This window comes from Nicotiana attenuata, unplaced genomic scaffold, assembly GCF_001879085.1.
Source record: "Nicotiana attenuata strain UT unplaced genomic scaffold, NIATTr2, whole genome shotgun sequence".
Taxonomy (NCBI): domain Eukaryota; kingdom Viridiplantae; phylum Streptophyta; class Magnoliopsida; order Solanales; family Solanaceae; genus Nicotiana; species Nicotiana attenuata.
The window spans coordinates 110789-134286 of record NW_017670514.1 but is presented as its reverse complement, the minus strand read 5'-3'; the positions used below and the strand labels follow the sequence as shown (position 1 = coordinate 134286).

Genomic DNA, 23498 nt, shown 5'->3' with positions numbered 1-23498 from the left:
GCATGTTAAGAGTTCCAATGCTCTCTAAGAAATAAGCACATACTTCCCACAGCCTAGATACTTCTCCTCCCTTGTCCGTGTCTATGAGGTGGCTTGCTCTTCAATGGAATGTAACTTGGTGCAGGTTGTTTCAGTGTTGTTAAAAGCTCATTGAGGTGCACTTAAACCCTAAAAAATAAGATAATGTCAGGCTGTGCGCATCATCTCGCTTAAGCAGCACTTTAGTGAAAGCTTTAAGGTGCTAATGCATGCACCTCATCACCTATTGGAGGGCACAATAACTATAGTTGGTAAATTGATAAATCATTTGTTGAAACTTCACTACATATGTTAGGTTCTCTTCTTTTGGTCTATTGGGGCTTTTTTTTGGATGTAACCAGGCACATTGTGCTAGTTTGTTTATAATAATACTTACCACCTATAGCGGACACTATTGGGTCCTTGTAACTATTACAAGACTAGGTTTTTGTTCTTTTTGGGGTCTTGTAACTATGTTTTACTCTTAGTACTATCTTTGTGCTTAGGGTTACTTTATCTTATTTATAAAATTTGTTACCTTCAAAAAAAAAAAAAATACCATTTCAAAAGAAAAAAGAGTTGAGTTTTAGTGATTAGGAAATAAAAGTACCCCTTTTCACATAAATCAGATATTTATAAAATGTATTTTCACCTTGATTGATATGATTTTTACATCTTAAATTTCGCTTAATTATAGTTATGTCAATTCTTTTGTCAAAATAATTATTGTGCTTGTTTGTAGGTATTTTCTGTTGCCTTATATGTACACACACACATATAGTTGTGTGTGTGTGTGCGTGTGTGTATGTTGTTTTCTTTATCGGTGAGCATTTCGTTAAAACCCACACTTCATTTCTGCTTTGTGCTTAAAGCCCCAACAGATTATGGTGCTTCGCTGCGCTTTTTGCTTTTGACTACTCTGGGTTGTTTGGTGTGTTACAATGTGTCCACCTGCCAGGGATTCTTAGTATCTCTAAATATTTCATTCCTTCTACCTTTTCTTATTGACTTCTTATCATTTTCCATGTAACATTGGGACAGTTCGTATCCCTTTTATGGGTGACTGTTTAATTAAGGAATTGTATTGTCATTTGCATGTCAGTAATTAGTCCATAACTATAGGTACCGTGGAGCAGGCTTGGCCAAGATCCCGTTCAAGTTCACCTGGATCGTATTTTCTTATTAGCTGAGCCAGCAACCCAAGTTGAAGGATCTACCGAAGATGCTGTCCAAGAAGCTAAGAAGAGTAGAATACGAGTAAGGTTTTGAGTCTCGAGTAAAATTTTTTGCATGTCGACAGTATGTTTTTGATGTTACCTCTTTTGATCGCAACTAGGACATGGAAACAAAGCTTCTGGAGAGTAGACGAATCCTACAGACAGAAATGGTATATTTCTTTGTCTTTTGTCAAATACATAAAACTTTGACGTATGTGTGCCAACTTGGATGCTCAGAATGATGGGTTCATTGGTTGCTTCTGTCAGTGGTAGACTGTTAATCTGATATCTAGCTTACTAACTTTGATTGCTGAAGCTGCCTCTTGTTTTTGGACGTGAACTTATGGCTCCAGCGAAAAATGATTTGTTTTTTCTTCTCTTGATGAAAGTGAAAAGTGAGAGATACGGATAAGAGGCTGTCAATTTGCGTCAATAACTGCAGCATACTATAGTTATTTTTAGTATTCCTGTGCTTCTAGATACTGAAATGGAGAGGAGGCATTATAGTTTCTTAAGAATATCAGTTGGTTCAGCATTATCCATGCTTATGGTTCTAGATTAGGAGTAATTAAGAAATGGCATTACAGTTTCTATAGAAAGTATAGTTCATGGATTCTAATGTTATAATCTTTAGATATTAGTACCCACATCTTTAAATGAACTGAGATTTGACATCAATGTTAAGATATTCCTGTTGCTTGGTGTGTGTGGCACTCATATATGTTATGTTCGATTGAGTTTTACCATATAAGATTTCCAAAGGCTGCTTGGAATGTTCTGTTTTAGTTTTTTTTATCATTAAACATCTTAAGGTATCCTCTTTGATTCGGTTTTGCCACGGATGGGAAACAAATGTAAATCATAGTTCTTGTGTGGAATGGCGGTTTCACAGAATATTGTCCATCAAGTATCATCACTGTAACCGATTTTCTTTTTTCCCTTCCTCCTCAAGAATAAGTCCTGGTTGGGGTCTTTGATCAACACAGTAATTGGGAATTTGAAGCTTTCAATTTCAAATATCCACATCAGATATGAAGATCTTGAGAGGTAAGGAGGTTCAACTGTTGATTTCTTTGAATTTGTGATGGATCTGACTAGCTTTCGTCGTGCAGCAATCCTGGCCACTCTTTTGCAGCTGGTATGACCTTAGAGAAACTATCAGCTATGACGGTAGATGAGAGCGGGAGTGAAACCTTTGTAACTGGAAATGCATTGGATTTTATACAGAAGGTCCGTCTCTTTCGGACTTTTAAGTTGATGAAAAGATAAAAGTTCTTAACCAACCCCTACCCAATGACCTCTTTATGGTATGCGTTTATATATTAAGCTAACCTCTTATTTTCAACTTTCCCCAATTTTCTTGCGCCTAGTCTACTTTGGTGCTCATTGTTCTGTTTATAGCTGATCAGTTAGCAACTATAGTCGTGCAAAACTAGTGGTTTTTCACTGAAGCAATTTTAGTCTCTCTTTACTCTCTTCAACCAGATTCTAGGTCCTTGATCATATCATTCCTGCAGTCCATTACCTACCTCTATACTGCATCTCTCTTGCCTCTGGTTGTAGTTTCTCTGTAATCATGTCAACAATGAAAGAAAGGGAACTGCCAAGTGCATATGTATTTTAATGCAGCCTTATTATCTTGTCTAGATTTTTATATGATGTGATAATTCTTCCTATGTTTTTCTTGATAAAATGTCCTTCTGGTTTCTTGTTTCACACTTTTTATTGATTTGTTTTTTGATGTGTTAGTCCGTAGAACTTGAACGGCTAGCTGTTTATTTCGATTCTGATATCAGTCCGTGGCATATTGACAAACCTTGGGCAGATTTGCTACCACCGGAGTGGGTCAAGGTACTTCTCGAGTGTTCTGGTTGTCATTTGATGGCTCCTCTTTCTGATCTGTCCCTATTCGTAAACCTAGTTCAATCCTCAGATTTTCAGATATGGAACGGATAATGGCAAACCAGCTGACGGTCACATTAAAGAGCATTCTTACATTTTGCAACCAGTGACTGGGAAAGCTAAGTTCTCGAAACAGCGCCCTAATCCTTCACTTGATAATACGGAACCTCTACAAAAGGCAGTTGTGGCTCTGGATGATGTGACTCTTTGTTTGTCAAAGGCTGGTCTTGCTAACTTTTCTTTTCTATTTTTTATTTCTCGTCCATGTGGAACTGATTCTAGCTTGTTTTGGCTTTTTCACTTACTTTCGCATGTAACTTTTGCAGAATGGCTATAGGGATTTATTAAAGTTGGCCGAGAACTTTGCTGCCTTCAATCAACGGTTGAAATATGCTCATCTTCGTCCCCATGTCCCAGTGAGATCTGATCCAAAATCTTGGTGGAAGTATGCTTCTCAAGCTTTATCTGATCAGATAAAGAAGGCCAGGTATGTAACTAGTTTCTTAAGGAATTAAGAGACTCGCCAAACTTCCTCTTACATTTTGATATCCTCACAACACTCTGATGCGTAGGCTAAAGACCAATTAAATATGCCTAAACAAACGCGATAAAAGAGGAGCTAACATGTTTCTATTTGTCCTCATAATCTCTCTTGGACCTGAAAAAGATGCTAATGCTTTCGTTTACACATTCACCATATTTGCTCTATTTTATTTCAATTGATCGAAAATGATAGGGCTTTTGAGGAAAAAATGTTACAGCTTTAGAAGATGTAATATCATTCTCTCTTATCCTGTTAAGTTGTGTAGATATATATGTGTATACACGTGGGGAAGATTTGGTTCTTAGTCTTCAATTAATAATACCACTATTGTTTGTAGTGGAAAGTTGTCATGGGAGCAGGTCCTGCGATATACGAGGTTGCGGAAGAGATATATCTCTTTGTATGCTTCATTGCTGAAATCTGATCCTGATCGGATAGTAATAGATGATAATAAAGATTTAGAAGAACTGGATCACACGCTTGATGCTGAAATCATTCTTCAATGGAGGTAATTTGTGCTGCATGTTTTTCTATATTATTTCATGAATTGTTGGCTAATGGACTACATCAAATTCAAAGGCAATATGTTGGTGTTGCAACATTGTGGGATTAACTAGCTTTCTATTAGTCTCGACAGCGTTACTGGATACACTTTTGGTGAGCTGTATATTTTTAGTCAATTTGTCACGTGACCCTGAGCAATCTTCCCCCTTCCCCCTTCCCGTTTCTCTCTCTCTCTCCCTCTGTGTGTGTGTTTTTTTTTCTCTCTCTCTCTCTCCCTCTGTGTGTGTGTGTGTGTGTGTATGTGACTGATTAAGCCCTCAAGGTGCCCCCCAAAAAAAGAAAGGAAAAGGACACAGAATACCAAGGTTCCTTGGATGTTGTAGATCAAGTTATCAATTCATCAGAAGTTCTCAAATGTCCGTCTTAATGCCTTAGTTTGCTCCTTTTTGAATCATACCAGTACCACATCAGTTAAGGTTGTAGTCTCCATGTATAATTTTGTACAAAGTCACCACTTGAGTCTCTTGTGGCTGACTTAAGCTCAATGTTCGTTTTCTTAGTATGATACCAGAGCCACCTTTTGTAAGTCCATTCTCGTGCCCGATTAATGTTCATATGTGAACTCCAAAAAACTTCAGTTACACTTCAGGGAGGGTGTTGACTTAGGAGTTTATAACGGTTTTAGGCCACTCCACTCGTAGTTATAGAGGTTGGGTTGGATACTCAGATTTTCCAGATGGTATTAAAGTTGCACCCATTCCTGATGTTGGGCTATCAAATGTTGGGCCACCTATTTTATATTACTTCACTTTCCAGATGTTTAACCAGGGCATTGGGGACGGGGGAATTAGGATCCCGCATGTAGGCTCCAAACCTCACTGCTTGAGCTAGCTCTGTGGTTGATTTAAGTCCATGGTCCATTTTCCTCAAGAATACCTATCATTTTTCTTTCATGTATCTAAGCTAGATTTGTTCTTTTGATTGAACGGAAACCTATTGGTTGACTTATTTTATTCCTTCATGATATTTCAAGTATTTTGTAAAGCAGCTCCTGGGTGTAAGAGTGTTCCAGAATTTTTTGCTTGTGTTTAATTGGACAAATAATCGTACATGCCATGAAGAACCATGACAACAATATTTTGATGTTTATTTACTGAAGCTCTCTTGTCCATGTTTTAGAATTTACACAGATTTTTGTATTAGAGAATGACCTTTATTTTTAACTTTTCAACAGGATGATGGCGCACAAGTTTGTGCAGCAGTCAGTAGAGTCAGATTCCTACCTAAAAAAGCAAAAGTCAAAGAAATCTTGGTGGTCTTTTGGCTGGTTAATACTGGACCTTTATACTTCCTTGATTTCTGTACTGTGAAATGCTTTTATTTTCTTTGTTTTTTCTTCTATGGAGTCTTATGTGGTTGACCAACTTTCTCAGGACCAGCCAATCAGTTGAAGATGGAAGTGAGCAAGCAGGGTTTACTGAGGAAGACTGGGAGAGATTAAATAATATAATTGGGTATAAAGAAGGTGAAGAGGAACCGCTGTTGGCAACTCATGACAGGAGGGATGTGCCACATACCACCTTGGAGGTTCACATGAAGCACAATGCCTCAAAGCTTAGTGATACTCACAACTGCCTTGCTGATTTGTCATGTGATAACCTTGATTGTTATATAAAGCTTTATTCAGAAGCAAAGGTTTTTGACGTAAAACTAGGATCATATCAATTATGGTCTCCAAATGGCCTTCTCGCTGAGGTGAGAATCTTTACATTTTAAGTTAGATAGTTTTTGAAATTTTGGATATACTTTTTCTTTTCTATTCAAATATTCCTTTGCTATAGGGTGAAAAGTCGACAGCTGAAAGCTTTCGATATTATGGAGAATATTTTCTATTCTCTTTTCTTTTTCATTTTTTTCGGAGTGTGTGTGTGTGTGTGTGTGTGATTAAGTTAGACAGCCTCATTTATGGTAATATTTTCTGTTTAGAGCGCTACTGTCAGTGATTCCTTGGTTGCTGCATTCTGCTACAAGCCTTTCGATTCCAACCTTGACTGGAGTTTAGCGGCTAAAGCTTCTCCCTGCTATGTGACTGTAAGCTGAAGTTTTATTTTAGTTCACCAGTTGCAACAGTTTAGCATTTTAACTGATCAAAATTTTTTCCTTAGTATTTGAAGGATTCCATTGACCAAATTATCAACTTTTTTGAAAGTAATGCTGCTGTAAGTCAGACCATAGCTCTGGAAACAGCTGCTGCAGTACAGGTCAGCTTTAGCTCCTTATTTTCTTCACAACGTAGTTCAAAGCTCAACTTTGACATTACTTTTCCTTTTCCATCTGTTTTGTTCCCTGTTCATTGAATTGGTGTTTAGATCACAGCTTATTTCATGGTCATAAAACATTTTCTTGAGTTGATTGAGCATTAAAAAAAAACTGACTAAATTTCCTTGTGCACTCCACTTCATTGCTTGATCTTGTTGTTCCTGGCAATGAATGGGGATGAACCAATAAGAAGTTTGTCCTTGATTGTTAGCCTTCTTCTTTCATCAAACATTATCAATGAAGGTGTGCTAGGGCGTAACGGCATTTTGGAACTGATCCCAATGAGAAGCTCGAAAAGTTGACCTTGACATTTTCTTGTTCTATTTTTCCCTGAAACTGAAAAGACATGGTTGTTGTAACCAAATGGATCAAGTGATTGCACGTAACTCATTGCCATGGAACTTGCTACTCTCGTGCTTCTGATAATGCAAGAATTTGGTAAACATATTCTGCTTGTTAGCAGAGTTAAAGCTTTGTCGGTGTGTGTAAAGGTGGCATCTATACATAAAGCAGTTCGTAAATATAATGAGTGTGGCAGGCCATTAGCTCACACGCCGGACATGGAGGATGTACATTACAATGCGCATTGAAAGCATCCTTGCACGACTGGTAGCTGGCTTGGCCATGCATAATTGTGCCAACAAGTGGTCTAAGGGTGGACTGTCAGTCGCATGCTTCCTTCTATATTAGCTGTTGAGTTCAGTTGACGTTGGGGAGAAAATTTCATACTTGGTCTAATTTTGGGTGAACTTTGGGGGGGGGGAATCATATAGCAAGTCTTTAAAATATGATTCTTGCTAATGAAGGCGCTGTTGGATATCGGTTTCTGGTAAGTTTTTCATTTAAAAAAAATTAAATTATGAGAAAAAGAAGAAATTTCGAGAATAAATTGCTTGGTAAGTTCCTCAAGCCCATGGAGTTCCTTGTTGTACATAAGATTGGGTCTCTTTTGTAGAGAACAATATATTTTTGTGGTTTTCTGCCTTTTTGGTATATTTCTAGCATATAGGCGCTTTTGTTTTGGCCCAATAATTAATGAAATTTTAATTACTTGATCATAAAAATAATCATATACCTTTAGATTAGCTATGATTATTAAGAGAGAGATCGGAACTGCCAAATTAATAATATCTTTAATTGTTTTTTTTCTTTTGACAATAGTAACATTTTATTTTATAAAAGAAAACAGCACAAAGTTTGTGCTGGTAGAAGTGACTAAATACATATCCCAAAAACAGTAAAGAAACCCCCCTACTACAAAAACTTACAAGGATATCTTTAATCTGTTGATAACATGTTATAGTTTTGTTGGTAGAATATAGTATAATATTAGCACCCAAGGGTGTGGCCTAACAATTGAAGTGAGATACAAACTATGCGAGACCAGGGTTCAAATCCCACCAAAGGCAACAACCTAGGTAATTCCTTCAAATTTGCCATTGCTAGGCAGAGTTACCGATTACATGTGTTGGTGGAGGATAGGAGGTACCCGGTTGAATAGTCAGGTGCCCACGAGCTAGTCTGGACACTACCATTATCAGAAAATAGTTGAGGATAATATTTTTTGATGAAGTAAGGGAATTTCATTAAATGGCATCAAGAAGATGCATAGCAAAAATTACAACATAAAGGTATTGTCTGCTCATATACAAAAACTTACAGGACAACTAAGGAGCAGACAAAATCCAGAAATAGTTCAACACTAGTTACAGGGGCCTGATTGAACCAACTAAATAAGTTAATTAAACAAGTGGCTTTAATTAAATAAGTTAAAAAGTTGAAGATAATATTGTGTTGAGAAAGGTAAAAGAGAGGCTTAGAAACTTTGTGGTATTGAAAAGAATTGAAACTTTCATGGGGGAATTGAACAACAATTTGAAACCACCCAGAAAGGAAGGGGAACATTTTGGGATAGGGCAACTATTGCCTTTAAGACGCTTATTTCACCTTTTAATATCAACTCTTGCTGTTACTACTTGTTTAATTGCTCTTTGCCACTCAACCTAGTAATATGGATATTAATGTCTCAAAAATGTTGAATTAATGAATTTATGCAAGAGATTCTTGGTTTATGTTTGTATTTGCAGTTTTCGTTTGAAACGTGTTGGTATATGATGTGTATTTATCCTGTTGTTAGATGACAATTGATGAAGTCAAACGAACTGCACAGCAACAAGTAAACAGAGCTCTGAAGGATCAGTCCAGGTCAGATACTTTTTTTTGTATGTCAAGCTGGTATCCTGATGTTGTTGAGATTACTGGTCCCTCACAGTAATTTGAGCAGTTTAAAAGAAAAATTGCTACATGTTATTGTCCAGTAAAAATTTCTGCAAATGTGATCCTGATGTAAAGACTAGGTGGTTTTGGGGAGGGATGGAGTGGTGGACAGGGATCAAGACTGACGGTTCAGTGGTCTAGGCATGTCTCCCTCTAAGTTTGTCAGGTGTATCTATCCTTCGCTGTTTAATGTTGCAGCATTATCAACCTTCGAACCCAAACAAATCTAGTGGTGGATATCAACATGTTGCATTCTTTTATACCATCCAGATAATTTTAAAATTGATATCCGCTTTTTACCAGGTTCTTTCTGGATTTGAATATTGCGGCTCCAAAAATTACCATTCCTACAGATTTCTCTCCAGATAACACTCTCTCAACTAAGCTGCTTCTTGACTTGGGAAATTTGGTGATTTCTACAAAGGTAAATCTAAGGATCATCTGAATCTATAGGACCAGATATCCCTCAGTTGGCTAAAGTCCCGTGTTTCTGTAATATGGGCAGGATGATTCTGAATTTGTCACACCTGAGGAGATGAATATGTACGTTCAGTTTGATATGGTCCTCAGTGATGTTTCTGCTTTCCTGGTTGATGGTGATTACTGTTGGAGTCAAACCCCTACAAATGGAGTTGGTCCATCTAGGTCTAACTTTGTTGCTTGGTTGCCTGTTATTGACAAGTGTGCGGTGGTTCTAAAGCTTCAACAGGTGATTGCACATTTCTTCTGAACACGATCTTACATTCACATAATTTACCTTAGTATGTTTTCACAGTTTCAACTTTGGGTGCAACACCTCTAATATTCCAATTTTTCCAGATTCGGCTAGAGAATCCTGCCTTTCCTTCGACGAGACTCGCAGTGCGTCTTCCTTCTTTAGGGTTCCATTTTTCTCCTGCTCGGTATCATCGGTTGATGCAAGTTGCAAAGATATTTGAAGGAGAGGAAAGAAATGATTCGGATGTTTATCGTCCTTGGACTCAATCTGATTTTGAAGGGTGGTTGTGTCTTCTTACCTGGAAGGTTACTTTTAGATTAACCTATCCAAGTCTTTTTTGCATATTGATATGTGCTTTAGTAGTTGTACATTTCTGATAATTATTATTTTTCACTGTAGGGTGTTGGTGGTAGGGAGGCTGTATGGCAGCGGAGATACCTATGTATAGTTGGAACCTTTCTTTATATACTGGAAAATCCTGGCTCTAGATCCTACAAGCAGTATACCAGGTAAAAACTATGCTCCATGTCTTGTGGCATCACCTAAACAATCGAGGCCCGACAAAACACCGCAAAAGCAACTACATTAGGCTGGTTGACATCGTTAATTTTCTTTAGTTTTTGGAGATGACCAACTGTATGGCTGAGAGGAAGATTCCATGGGTATTAGGAAGACTTTAAGACAATAAGGTTCTGGGAGGAAGGAGTGGAGAGTATAACGGTGTCTAGGGAAATGGAGGAATTTTCGGAGTTTTATCAACAATAACTCTTATTGATTTATTACCCTTAATAGGAGCAAGTGTTACATGGATCGGACCATGAGTCTATTTCAAAATAAGGGCTGGACAGCTTTTGGTATCAACTGCATGGGAGGAGATGATGCTGGATGCGTTGCTAGTTCCATTGTTTAGATTTGTTTCTGACTATATGCCTATCTTGCTAGATAGCGATTGTCATAGTTTGACTTGACACAAACTTTAATAAAGAAGAGAAAACTTGTGAGACATGTGGTCTTAAATAAGCCATAACATTTGTGTGGCTGAAAAACTTTTGAATCTTGTGGTATGAAATCTGCCATAACATTTGTATGGCTATAATTGCTTCCTATTAAGGAAATATTGAAAGGTGCCAACGTTTTGAAATGGACTAATAAGGAAATAGTGCTAATCTTTTTAAAACGGAGGGAGTAGTAGAAGAAAGAGTTGCGTACTCTTTCCAGGTTTGAGGACTGAGGTGGATCTAGGATTTAAATTCTAGGGGTTTAAATTTTAAGTTTCTTAGCATGGAACCCATTATATCTTTAAAGTTATGATTTCATATCTACTATTTATTGCAATTTTAGTGAATTTTTACACTTCTCGTCGAAAGTAGTGGGTTCAGATGTACCCGGTATCCTAACACTAGATCTGCCCCTGTTTGAGAACATGTGACTCAAGGTGCTTGATTTTGGAGATAGACTCAAAGAGTGGTGGAACAGGTGATGTCACCGGGTACACTATCCTTTTGGTATGCTATCGATTTTGGAGTAACAACAACAACATACCCAGTGTAGTCCCATAAGTGGGATCTGGGGAAGGTAGTGTGTACACGTACCTTACCCCTACCTTGTGAAGGTAGAAAAGTTGTTTCTGATAGGCTCTCGGCTCAAGAGAAGTATGTAAATAAAAGAAAACACGTAATAGATAACCGAATCAAAAGAAACTACATGTAGTATTATAAATAAGAATAGAAAATACGAGAATACACTAGTACTACAGGTATAGAAAGGCAATACAGATACAAGAAAGAAGCACGCTCAACTACTCACTCACCCACTACCCTAATCCTCGACCTCCACACCCTCCTGTCAAGGGTCAATGTCCTCGGCAAGCTGAAGATGTGTCATAGAGCTTGATCAGCTCGCCACAATACTTTTTCGGCCTAATCTTACCCCTCTTTGGCCCTACCATTACCAACCATTCACACCTCCGACCGGGACATCTGCTTATCTTCCTCTTCACATACCCGAACCATCTCAGCTTCGCTTCCCACATCTTATCCACCTGGGGGCTGCTCTCACCTTGTCCAGAATATTTTGGAGTACGAATATTAATTGTATAAAAATGAGGTTAGATGGAGACCAAAGTTTCGGGGGATAATGTTCAACCAAACAAGAGACGAGAGGAGGGAGTGGTTAGAAAGGATTATAGGAGAACAAGAGGTGAGTTGTGCCCGTGATAAGATCCTGGGACCAAATGGGTTCACATTTTCCTTTGTCCAGCTGTTTTAAAGCAGATTTAAGGGGACTTGATGCGGACCATTATGACATTTTTAGAAACGGGCGAGTTCAAAGAAGCCTCAACACATCATACTTATTATGCTGAAAGATGAGGGTTATAAGTAGTTCGCTGGGTATCATATATCATATATGAAATAATTCCTTAGGCGCATTCTAACATACTAAAAAAGCACTAAATAAGGCAATACCCATTTTCTAGAATGCGTTTTGATCAAGTAGGACAGAGTTTGCATGCAACTTTGGTGGCGAATGAAGTGATTGATCCTAGAAGGAAGAAGGGAGAGCTAGGGATTAGGAATTTTTGGATGCAAGTTGGACCTTGAAAAGATCTATGTTGATATGCATTAGCAACTCTTGGACTACATCATAATGATGAGTTGATGACATATATGGGACAAGAGGAGGTGGATAAAATTTTGCATTTCTATTGTTAGATTCTAAGTCTTAGTGAATGGAAGACTTTCTAATGATCGGGGATTCGCTATCTGTGATGCTATTCTTTTTGGGGGTGAAAAATAAACCGATGGAGGATTTTTAAGGGACATTTTTACCTCGTTCAGGAACAAAGTTTCATTAGGGTTATCCAGTTCATGTTTGTGACACCTTTGTATTCAGCGATGCAAGTGTGGCCCAGCTAAATATTTAAGACAAACCCTTATGTGGTTCCAGGTGGTGTCCATCTAGGCTAAAGTTCAACCTTGGGGAATGTGAGATCAAACCGGTGGACGGGGTAGCACAGACTGAAGACCTAGCATACGTGTTGAATAAGGTAGGAGCACTACCTACTACTTACCTTGGTCCATTTTTCTCTGGGTGCTTTCAGTAAGGACTCAATAGAGTGGAATATGGTGATTGAGAGGGTGGAAAAGCGGCTAGCTAGGTGGCGAAATATGTATTTGTTCCAAGAAGGAAATAAAGTATTAATCAACCGTGCCTTCCACATATTACATGCCATTGATGCAGCATTGATCTTGCTGGAACAAAAATTGGAGAGGCCATGGCGGAATTTTGATAGGAGAACGCAAGTGGAATTAGGAAATATTGCTTAATGAATTGCGAATTGGTGATATCTTCAAAGGAATAAGATCATGGAGTAGAAGATCTTAGGATCTTCAATAAAGCTTACTAGGAAGAAGCTTTGGAGAGTATTTTTTAACCACTTAAACAAAAAAGAAAAGAAAGAAGCTCTGGAAATCTGGGTGGACGAGTATGCTTGATGTAGAGAGTTGTAGCAGAATTGGAAAGGGGGTATATGACTAGAAACGTTACATTACCATATGATTGTGGATTGTGGAGGAACATTAGGAAAGGGTGGGAAGACTTTAGCCTATTTATCACTTAGGGCAGGGAATGGTAGTAGTATAAGTTTTTGTAGACACAGGTGGTGTGGTGACCGACGTTAAGTATTGCTTCCCTAATTTCTTTAGAGTGTCGTGCCAAAGTTGACGGTACAACAGAGCCGAAAGATACATAATGGGGAAGTTTATCAGGATTTGAGGTTTAGGAATTGGGAAATGAGCGAGTTTAACATCTATTGGAGCTGCTTCACAAGCACCTTACATTGAATGATACACCACTTATGGAGATGGGTGAGGTTTTAGGAGGGATGGCCTATATATAATCAAGTCTTACTACTATAGATTGTTGGGAGATCCTGCACCGAATGATTCGTTTATCGGGGTGTCGAATAAGGTTCGTTTCTTCATGACATTTGGTGTTTTGTGTTCAAACCTTCGAGTGAAAATGTAGATCATCTCATGTTGCATTTAAACGGCGCAGTTGTAGTGGGTGGTCCTACATTGGTAAAAAGTGCAGTGGGTGATGCATAGCATTGTCAAAGAAGCGCTTACATAGCTGCTCTTACATATCTGGGCATGTAGAAGGAGGAGAGAAGACCTAGGGCCTGAGATGTTGCCTTGTTAGCTCTTATATGAGTTGTATGGATAGATAGAAATAACGGACTGTTTGAAGGGTTAGCAAATGACTTTGTAAGTCGATAGCATAGCCTTTTATCTTTAGTTCTCTTTTGGTGTACTCATGAGCTCCCAACTTGTATAGATGATTGGGTATTTTTGTACATTTAGCCATATTTTTAGTGGGTTCTCTGCTGTTTGGTATACTACTAATATACGGGGTTTTCCCTTCATTAATGGATTGTTTACCTTATTAAAAATAACATCAGGTCGTCAACTTGTCAAAATAAAAAGAAACAAACAATTCTTTACCATTGTTTTATTATGGAGGATCACACTTTACATTATCATATTTTAATAGCCCTTCTGTGATATGAGTCATCTATGAAGGATATAAAATTTATGGAATGGACGGAAAAACCATGGTTTACTTGGAAAATTATTTAAGAGCTCAATATAAAAATATTTTTGGAATAATAAGTACAGGTAACAACTGGGTGGGTTGGTCAAATTTGGGCAGGTAAAATGGGTCAAATCAACAGATTGATGATGACTCGACCTGCCCAAAGTTTGCTTGGGTCAAATCAATTATTGCCCTTTTCTGTTGCACTCTTTTACTGAACATCAAGGGTTATCAGTTTGTGATAGGGGTGAGGGAATTTCATTTTATAACGTTGCAATCCTTATACGTGGCTTTGTCACTTACTAGATGAAGTCTATTTGACTATAGTTACAGCTACTCTTAAATGTTACCAGATGTGATTCCCTCTTTTAAAAGTTTGTTGGTTAAAAATAAATCACAAAGCAAACTCTAAAATAGTTTTCACTTCTTCATTTCTAGTACCATAACCATATCCCCCATATGCTCGATTGAAATTTGTTTGTAGATCTACGCATATGTCTATTGAGATCTCCCCAATAGCATTGTTGTTAATTTGGGACTCCTTGTACCGAGGTATCCACATTCTCTCGGAATTTGGTTTTACCCTTTTCATAACATCAGAAGTTTATGTTTTTTGCATTCAGCCTCATAATTTGATCAAAATACTGTTTATTAACCCCCAAAAAGGATAAAAACATATTGAAGTTGCTGTTTTCCCCCGCGAATTGTAGTCTAGTGGTTTGGTACGCTGTCATAGCATGGAGCAAAAATCAAAATTGAAGCAAGGTTCACAGAGAGTTGGGAAGTTGTATGTCCTATTAACCATGCTTGTGAATGGAGTTCCTCTTTTTACGTCGATATGGCGGGAGGGAATAACCCAAATGTATTATTGGATCATCCTACTTCATGGCTTCATATTTTTTTTTGTTGAGAAAGGTAGCTGTTATATTAACCTTCAGCAGAGGTTGTGTTGGACCGGTAGCTAAATACAGATCCCAAAAAATTAAAAATGTACAAAAATCTATCCTACTTCATGCCTTCATGCCTTTGGAAAGGCAGATAGATATAGTGCTAGAACATGAAATTAGCTAAATGCATGTGAATTTATATTATGCCTTGAAGATGAGTGAAGTTGGATAAATGATATACTATTACAATGTGGTTTGGTTTATAGAATCAAGAATCTTATCTCAGCAACTAATTTGAACGTACAGCATGTTTTCAACTCCAATGGTACTTTATTTGAAAAAAAGGAAAAAAAGAGAGATAATGTCTAGATTTCTGGTGGTCCTCTGTGTGAAGCCGATCTAGGTTTTCTGACTGTAATTCCTATTGCTCACCTGGCTATCCTTCTTTTATCTGTGTTTTGTATCCTTAACTTTATTGTTGTACTGCCTTATTGCAGTTTACGAGGAAAGCAACTATATCAAGTTCCTCCAAATGATGTTGGCGACGAACAACATGTGTTGGCTGTCTATAGTGCTGAAAGAGCCACCAATGTACTTTTCAAAATCTTTGGCTTTTGGTTGTGCAGATTCTGTTTTCTGACATTCCTTACCTTATCATTGCTTGTAGGTTGTGGAAGATGCAAATGCTCTAATATTACGTTGTGACTCTGAAGAATTAAAGAAGACATGGCAGAGCCACTTGCTGGGGGCCATCTATCGTGCATCGGTAGACCTTTGTGCTATTTCTCTTTATGCTGATTTGGAATCGATTGCTTATTGACATGCCAATAGCTAGAGTCATAAGATTGTGGTTGGATGGTCTTTGTCAGATAACATCCCTTTGTAGGTGCCTATGACAAAATATGAATTGATGAATAGAAACTGCTGTTAATAGTTCAAATTAAGGTGAAAATGTGGTGAGTGAAGCACCCGAGGGTGTGGCCTAGTGATCAATGAAGTGGGTTGAGAACCTTAGGTCTCAGGTTCAAATCCCAGCGGAGTCAAATACACTAGGTGATTTCTTCTCATCTGTCCAAGCCTTGGTAGATAGAGTTATCTGGTACTTGTTGCTGGTGCCAGGTAGCAGGTATCCCCGCGGTTATTAAAAAAAAGAATGTGGTGAGTGGTGAGTGGTCAGCAGAATTTGATCTTGGAGACTATAGTATGATAAACCTGTTGCCTTCAAGACAAAAAGATTTTTTCCTAAAAACTTGCAGGAGTATCTCTCTCTCTCTCTCTAATTCCTTTTCTCTGGACAATGTTAATGGATCGAGATCCTTACTATAAGTAAATGGGGATCATTTAGAAGCATTGGAAAAATAGGTTTTTGGTGTGGATTAAGAGCTAGGCCAAGATGTCTTAGTTTAATTTCATCATAACTTCACTTAGATTTGGCAGTTTAAGTCTTCGGATTTGAGGAGATCTTAAGGACTGTCTTTATTGGTTGCTTTCAGGATAGTACTTTTATCCCCTTGTTGAGGTGGGGTGGGGTGGGGTGGGGATGTTGTACGGGGAAAACAGGAGTATATATTCATCAAGTCCTTGCATGTTGTTGCTTTTCTATGAGAAAGTTCTCAAAAGTGAGGTTTCATGCAGGGATCAGCTCCAATTACTGGTTTATCTGAATCATCATCCGAGTCTGAAGACTATGAAGCTGATCATGCAGACAATCAAGATTTAATGGATCTGTCAAAAATGGAGAGTCTGTATTTGACTGGTATTCTTGATGAGTTAAAGATGTGCTTCAATTATAGTGATGAGGTGAGTATTGGTGAAAACTATCAAGGACACTTTTTCTTGAAAAGCAGTGACTCCACTGACATGTATAATATGCTTTCCACTTTGTCTAGCATGATCAAAGTTTTACTAAGGCACTTCTAGCTGAGGAGAGAGGCCTATTTGAATTTCGAGCAACGGGTGGTCGGGTAAGATTACTGCAGGTTTGCTATCGGTCTTATTTTAGCTTTGATCTAATCTTTTGCTTTAATGCTTTAAATTTATGTCTTACACAGGTTGAGCTTTCAATTAGAGGCAATGATATTTTTATAGGGACTCTCCTGAAAGCTCTGGAGGTAGAAGATTTGGTGTGCCAGACAGGGATATCTGGCTCTTGTTATCTAGCACGATCCTTCATCAGAAATGTTGGTGCACCCCCCCTTTTAAACGATGTCGAAAGCCAGAGCAATGAATTTGGTCAATATGATGGAGAAGAGAATTTTTATGAGGCATCTGAAAATTTAAATGACCTAGCTGATAGTCCGTATTCATCTGGAAATATTTTGTCATCAGAAAAGACCATGTCAAAGGCTCCTAGTTTTAATCGTTTTGCTGGTCTTCTGCCTATCGATGTTCATGATAATGGAACTAATTCTTTAAAACTGACTGATACATTAGATAGTTTCGTGAAGGCTCAAGTGGTTATTTATGACCAGAAGTCACCTCGCTATAGTAGCATTGATACAAAGGTCAGCTGGTGTTTCTTATCTGGATAAATCTGTTTACTTAGTTCTGCACTTAGGATTTCTAACTTAATTGCTTATTGGTTATTACAGGTAGCCGTCACACTTGCTACCTTGTCTTTTTTCTGTCGTAGGCCAACAATACTGGCAGTAATGGAATTTGTAAATGCCATTAATGTGGGGGAGGAAAGCTGTGAATCTTTCAGTGACACTTCTTCATCAGCCATTACACAACATGATAGTTCCAAGGAAAATGTGGTTGATTCGCAGTTGTTTGAGACAGCTGATGTGCCTGCAGTGAAAGGTTTGCTTGGAAAGGGGAAGTCTAGAATTATTTTCGGTCTGACACTGAACATGGCTCGTGCCCAGATCTTGCTGATGAAAGAGGATGGATCTAAGCTCGCTACCTTGTCCCAGGATAATTTTCTTACTGATATCAAGGTCTGTTGTTTCCATCAACTTTGATTTTTTCCGTTGTGATATTTATTATGTGAGTGCAACTTATCAATCTTGTTTTCTCCTCGGATAGGTGTTTCCATCTTCTTTTACTATAAAGGCATCTCTTGGAAATCTGAGAATTAGTGACGACAGCCTCCCTAGCAGCCACCTTTATTTCTGGGCATGTGATATGAGGAATCCTGGTGGTAGTTCTTTCGTAGAGGTAATTCATTGTATAGCTAGTGTGGTCGTTGTTCTAGCTATTGCTGCTGTTAATATCATTGAATGTTGTTGTCGTGATTGTTGTCTTTTTGGCTATGGTTATAGTATTAGTCAAGTAACATCTTATTTGCTAGTTACTCCTGTAGGTCTGATCAAAATGGCTGTGTATTTTTCTGCTTTGAAACTTTAGTAATTTTCATTCGAATAAATTTTTTAAAAATCTTTGCACCCAACGGGAGGGGGGGGGGGGGGGGCAATAGTCAATGAAACAGGTGCGATCCTTGGAGATTAGTGTTCAAATTTTAGCAGAAACAGTGAAACACTAGGTTATTTCTTCCCATGGCAGAGTTACCTGATACTTGTTCTGGTGGGCGGTAGCATGTACGGATGTACCCTATGGAATAGTCGAGGTGTATGCAAGCTGGCCCATTCAACACCATTATAAAAATATAGCAACAGCAACAACAACAACCAGTGATGACCCACAAGTGGGGTCTAGGGAGGGTAATGTGTACGCAGACCTTACCCCTATCTTGGAAAGGTAGAGGGCTGTTTTCGAGAGACCCTCAGCTTAGGAAGGAAGAAAGAAATAGTAGAAACAAGCGTTACCAACACCAAGTGCCAGAAAGATAATCACAACAAACTAAGAGCCAGAAAATAGATGGAATGAAGCAGTAGCAACAAGCATCAACCACAACAAGAAATTAAGAAACCAATGCACATGGTAATAGGAAAACATGTAAAGTTAGCAATCTAAGAGTAAGAAAACACTACCAAACTAACCCTAATTCCCCCTGTACGGATCTAGAAGCGTTCGACCACCTACTAACCTTCTATCCTAATTCTCGACCTCCACATCCTCACATCAAGGGCCATGTCCTCGGTAAGCTGAAACCGCGCCATGTCCTGCTTGATCACCTCTCCCCAATATTTCTTTGGCTTCACTCTACCTCTCCTTATACCCACCAATGCCAACCGCTCACATCTTCTTACTGGGGCATCTGAGCTACTCCTATTCACATGCCCGAACCATCTAAGCCTCGCTTCCTACATCTTGTCTTCCACTGGGGCCACACCCACCTTTACCCGGATATCTTCATTCCTAATCCTATCCAACCTGGTATGCCTGCCCATCCATCTCAGCTTCGTCATCTCTCAACTTCCTCATCTCTGCTACTTTCATCTTCTAAGTATGTGAACTCTTCACTGCCCAACATTTTGCCCCCTACAACATAGTCGCTCCAACCACCACTCTGTAGAACTTGTCTTTATGTTTTTGTGGCACATTCTTATCACACAGAATACAGATGTTAACCTCCATTTCATTCACCCCGCTCCGATACGATGTATGACATCCTCATCAATTTTCCTATTCCCTTGAGTAACTGACCGAGATACTTGTAACTTTCTCTCGTGGGAATGACTTATGAATCGAGCATCACATCCATGTCCACTTCCTCCGTCATGAACTTGCACGCCAAGTATCCTGTCTTAGTCCTGATCAACTTGAACCCTTTAGACTCTAGGGTCTGTCTCCACACCTCCAGCTTGTCGTTAACATCGTTCCACGTCTCGTCGATTAGTACTATGTCATCTGCGAATAGTATACACCGTGGCACCTCCTCTTGAATGTGACACATCAGTGCATCCATCGCCAAGACAAATAAAAACAGGCTAAGCGCGGATCCCTGGTGTAACCCCATCATAACCGGAAAATGATTTGAGTCCCCTCTCACCGTCCTCACCTGAGTCTTAGCTCCATCGTACATGTCCTTAATCGCTCTAATGTACGCCACAGGAACACCCTTAGACTCTTTTGTACGCTTTCTCTAGGTTGATAAACACCATATGCAAATTCTTCCTCCTCTCCCTGTAGTGTTCCATCAACCTCCTAACAAGGTGAATAGCTTTCGTAGTCGAACGTCCCGCAGCATGAATCTGAACTGGTTCTCAGAGATAGACATTGTCCTCCTAACTCTTACCTCCGCCATTCTCTCCCAAACTTGCATAGTATGACTAAGCAACTTGATACCCCTATAGTTGTTGCGATTTTGGACGTTACCTTTGATCTTGTACAACGGAATCATCGCACTCCACCTTCATTCTTTGGGCATCTTCTTCCTCCATTTCAAATTTATGTGGCACTGTTTGACGGGGCATGGAGTTTAAGAACGAAAGACTTGACTTTTGGAATTTGAGGTCTTAAACATGCTTCTGTGACTATAGAAGCACGTCATTAAGAGAAATGGAAAATTTAAAATTAAATTATTTTCAAATATAGGGTGCCTTTTTTAAAATATACTAATAAGGAGACAATACCATATAAATTGGAACAGAAAGGTGTTGTCAAAGGTGTGGCCAAGTTACGATTAATGGAAGTCAGGCGCAACACAAGTTGGGTGCTTCACTGAAGGCGCTAAGATCCGAGGCATGCGCTTCAACAAAAACTAGCCAATGAACTACTACTATAAAAGAAATTTATTTAGGAGGCACCCGCGAAAGGCACTACATAAAAAATATAGTCAGCAAATTCTCTCTCACAAAATAAGTAAATAAATAAATAGACAAGTGATTGGATTGGAAAATTGGTCCATTAATTGTTAAGGGACCATCATGGGTGGCTATGAAGTAATTCGGATTTAAAGTGTAGTGCAAGAAAAAAACTAGGCTTTAGATTTGAATTAAAAAATATTTTTCTTCGAAATTCGAAATCTAAGATGGTCCTAACTTGATTAACATAAGTTCTTCATATATTTAATTTAATTATAGATTTTTAAGATTCCTGTACTCGTAATTTTTGTTTGCTTTTGTAGTTATTTTTTTCTTGCATTCTGTATACCTTAATTTTTATCTTCATTATGTGTCTTTCTTTACTAAAGTTTGCGCTTTAAATCCCAACATACCTTGGCGCTTTTTGCGCTTTTCACCTTCGAAACACACATAGGATTCAACTTGAGTTAGATCAACCTCCTTGCTCTCCCTTAAGTATTAGTACCAGTAAAGAAGTGGATGTAAACTTGTACAGATTATGTAGAATCTACTGATTCTTAGATTGATCTATTTTGGCAGAGATTATACTTACTGTTGATTCTTAGATTGATCTATTTTGGCAGAGATTATACTTACTGTTGTCGCCTTATTTCATGCAAAATCCTATTACTATAAAAGTGGGAAGCCTAAAACTAAAAAGTTAAATTACCTAAATGCCCTTCTATATAATTTAAATATTCTACTTAAAAAAATTAAATAAAACCACTTATTAATTTGAAGGGACGCAACCCTTCACTTAAGTTACAAATGTTCATAATAGAATTCGTTCTCCAATAAAGAATTATACCAAAATAAATTGACCTATGGCACTTGAGTAGTACAAGGTAATTTAATAATTTGGCCCCATCAACAATCTATAAATTGGCACAGAAAGCAACTAAATAAATACAGTAAGAGAGAAGGTAACACATCCTTTTGATTGGTCAGCTTCCTGTGTTACAACAATCATGTAACTAAAGATCATAAAAGTTCTGACAAGAAATTAGGTACTAACTGAGAGAGAGTCTCAAAGAGGGAAGTGATATCTTAGCTGTTCGTGTTATGCATTAACAATGGAGATGAGTTAGAATATCCAAAACTAGGACTTAACATCCTCCAATTTTATGTAGTTAGAACTGTAATTACTTGGTAGATTTTAGAACAAAAAAAATTGCTTTGACGCGTATTAAACCCCAAGATACAGATAAGACTTTCTCTTAAAATTAAGAATGTGAACTTATTAATTCGTTTTTTTTCCATAACTGTTGTAGTGTCTCTTTTGAATTTGAATAAATGTATACCTTAAAAACTTTCTGTAGAAATGAAAGCAAAGATTAGGGTTGAAACTGCAAGTATGATTAGGAGACTGCAATGTAAGAAGACTTTACTGTGTAGTAGGTGTGGAATCAAATCAAAGTTCAGAGTGAATGAGATAAGATTTGCATCCTTGGTCCTAAGAATGTTGAGGCAGACAAGGACTTAGAGCTTAGTCTTAAGAAGAGTCGGGCTTCTATAATCTAAGATTATTCGGTAGGATTTTTTGTTTAGAACTCTATGCATGTCAATAGTCCATGGTATAACTGTTATGAATATACCTAGAATTAAAGAGTTGAACATTGGCTTCGAATGGTATTACTAATGCTTAATTTGCGTTATGACAATGCTCTTTCTTTTCTATTTTTCAAACTGTCAGTTTATACAATATTGATTTTTCTAACATATTTTTTACGAAATCTACAACTATATACAATAACCCTTCAATGATATCACATAATGCCTACACATGATGTTGATATGTCCAAGAATGGACAATTTCTTATTTTGTTTTCAAAAAAATGAACACGTATCTACATTTACGAATTATTCATGTGTTAGATTTTTACTATTTTGTTAGTGGTGATGGAGTTCTATTTACCTTTTTTATCAGTCAAATAATAACTTTATTAGACAATAGTTTTATGGAAACAAATTGAAGTACTAGAGCTTATATAATACATTTTTATGTAGTTTGGAGTATGTAAATGCTATTTTAAATTCAGAAAAATTAATTTTTGTATTCAACCCAAAAGCTATGTTAAAATCATGTATTTCGAACGCTATATCTATTTTCTACATGGAGAGGTTAGTTATGTAGCATTTTTATGAAATATGACTTCACCTTCAGGAGTGAAGTAATTCCCTATAAAAGCAAAAGATTGCACATGTAAGCTCAGTTGGAACTTTAACTAGCATCCCCTTTGTTACTTATGGCATCATCTATATTGGAGCAATATACCATAATTTAATTAATAATATTATTACTAGAAGAGTGGAGATAGTTTCTCTGAACTAATCGGTCAGATTATTTGTGGATTGCAGCTAGAATTTTGTTCATTCAATGTTGATGATGAAGACTACATGGGTTATGATTACAGCATTATAGGCCAGCTGTCTGAAGTGCGGATTGTTTATTTGAATCGCTTTATCCAAGAGGTAGTGAAGCTTTAGTTTTTCTATTTGGCTATTCCTGTGTTATATGATCTCATGATATATTATGATTTTCTTGTAGATTGTCAGTTACTTCATGGGTCTTGTTCCAAACAGTTCTAATGATGTTGTCAGAATAAACGATCAAGTTACAAACTCGGAGAAGTGGTTTACAAGAAGTGAGGTTGAAGGATCGCCTGCTTTAAAGCTGGATCTTTCTCTAAGAAAGCCCATAATTTTAATGCCTCGAAGGACTGATAGCCTTGAGTGAGTTAATAATTCTCTGGTGATGATGCTTTCCAGTCAGTTCTTCTGTTAAAATATGCACCTGTTCGCAGTGCTCTATTTTAAAAGTCTAATGTATTG

General features: G+C 37.8%; 1 protein-coding gene across 1 annotated transcript in view; it reads left to right on the top strand.

Moving 5' to 3' along the window:
* The window catches only part of LOC109240434, a 51612-nt gene that overhangs the window by 5678 nt on the left and 22436 nt on the right, over positions 1-23498 (top strand). Inside the window, 26 exon segments of the mRNA XM_019407083.1 lie at positions 1141-1275; positions 1355-1405; positions 2188-2282; positions 2348-2465; positions 2985-3086; positions 3169-3357; positions 3464-3624; positions 4019-4189; positions 5420-5512; positions 5619-5940; positions 6172-6276; positions 6351-6446; positions 8642-8709; positions 9085-9205; positions 9287-9490; positions 9601-9804; positions 9899-10008; positions 15477-15570; positions 15647-15745; positions 16615-16779; positions 16869-16943; positions 17031-17483; positions 17571-17918; positions 18007-18138; positions 23025-23138; positions 23215-23399. Of these exon segments, the coding sequence (XP_019262628.1) occupies positions 1141-1275; positions 1355-1405; positions 2188-2282; positions 2348-2465; positions 2985-3086; positions 3169-3357; positions 3464-3624; positions 4019-4189; positions 5420-5512; positions 5619-5940; positions 6172-6276; positions 6351-6446; positions 8642-8709; positions 9085-9205; positions 9287-9490; positions 9601-9804; positions 9899-10008; positions 15477-15570; positions 15647-15745; positions 16615-16779; positions 16869-16943; positions 17031-17483; positions 17571-17918; positions 18007-18138; positions 23025-23138; positions 23215-23399 (4010 nt within the window).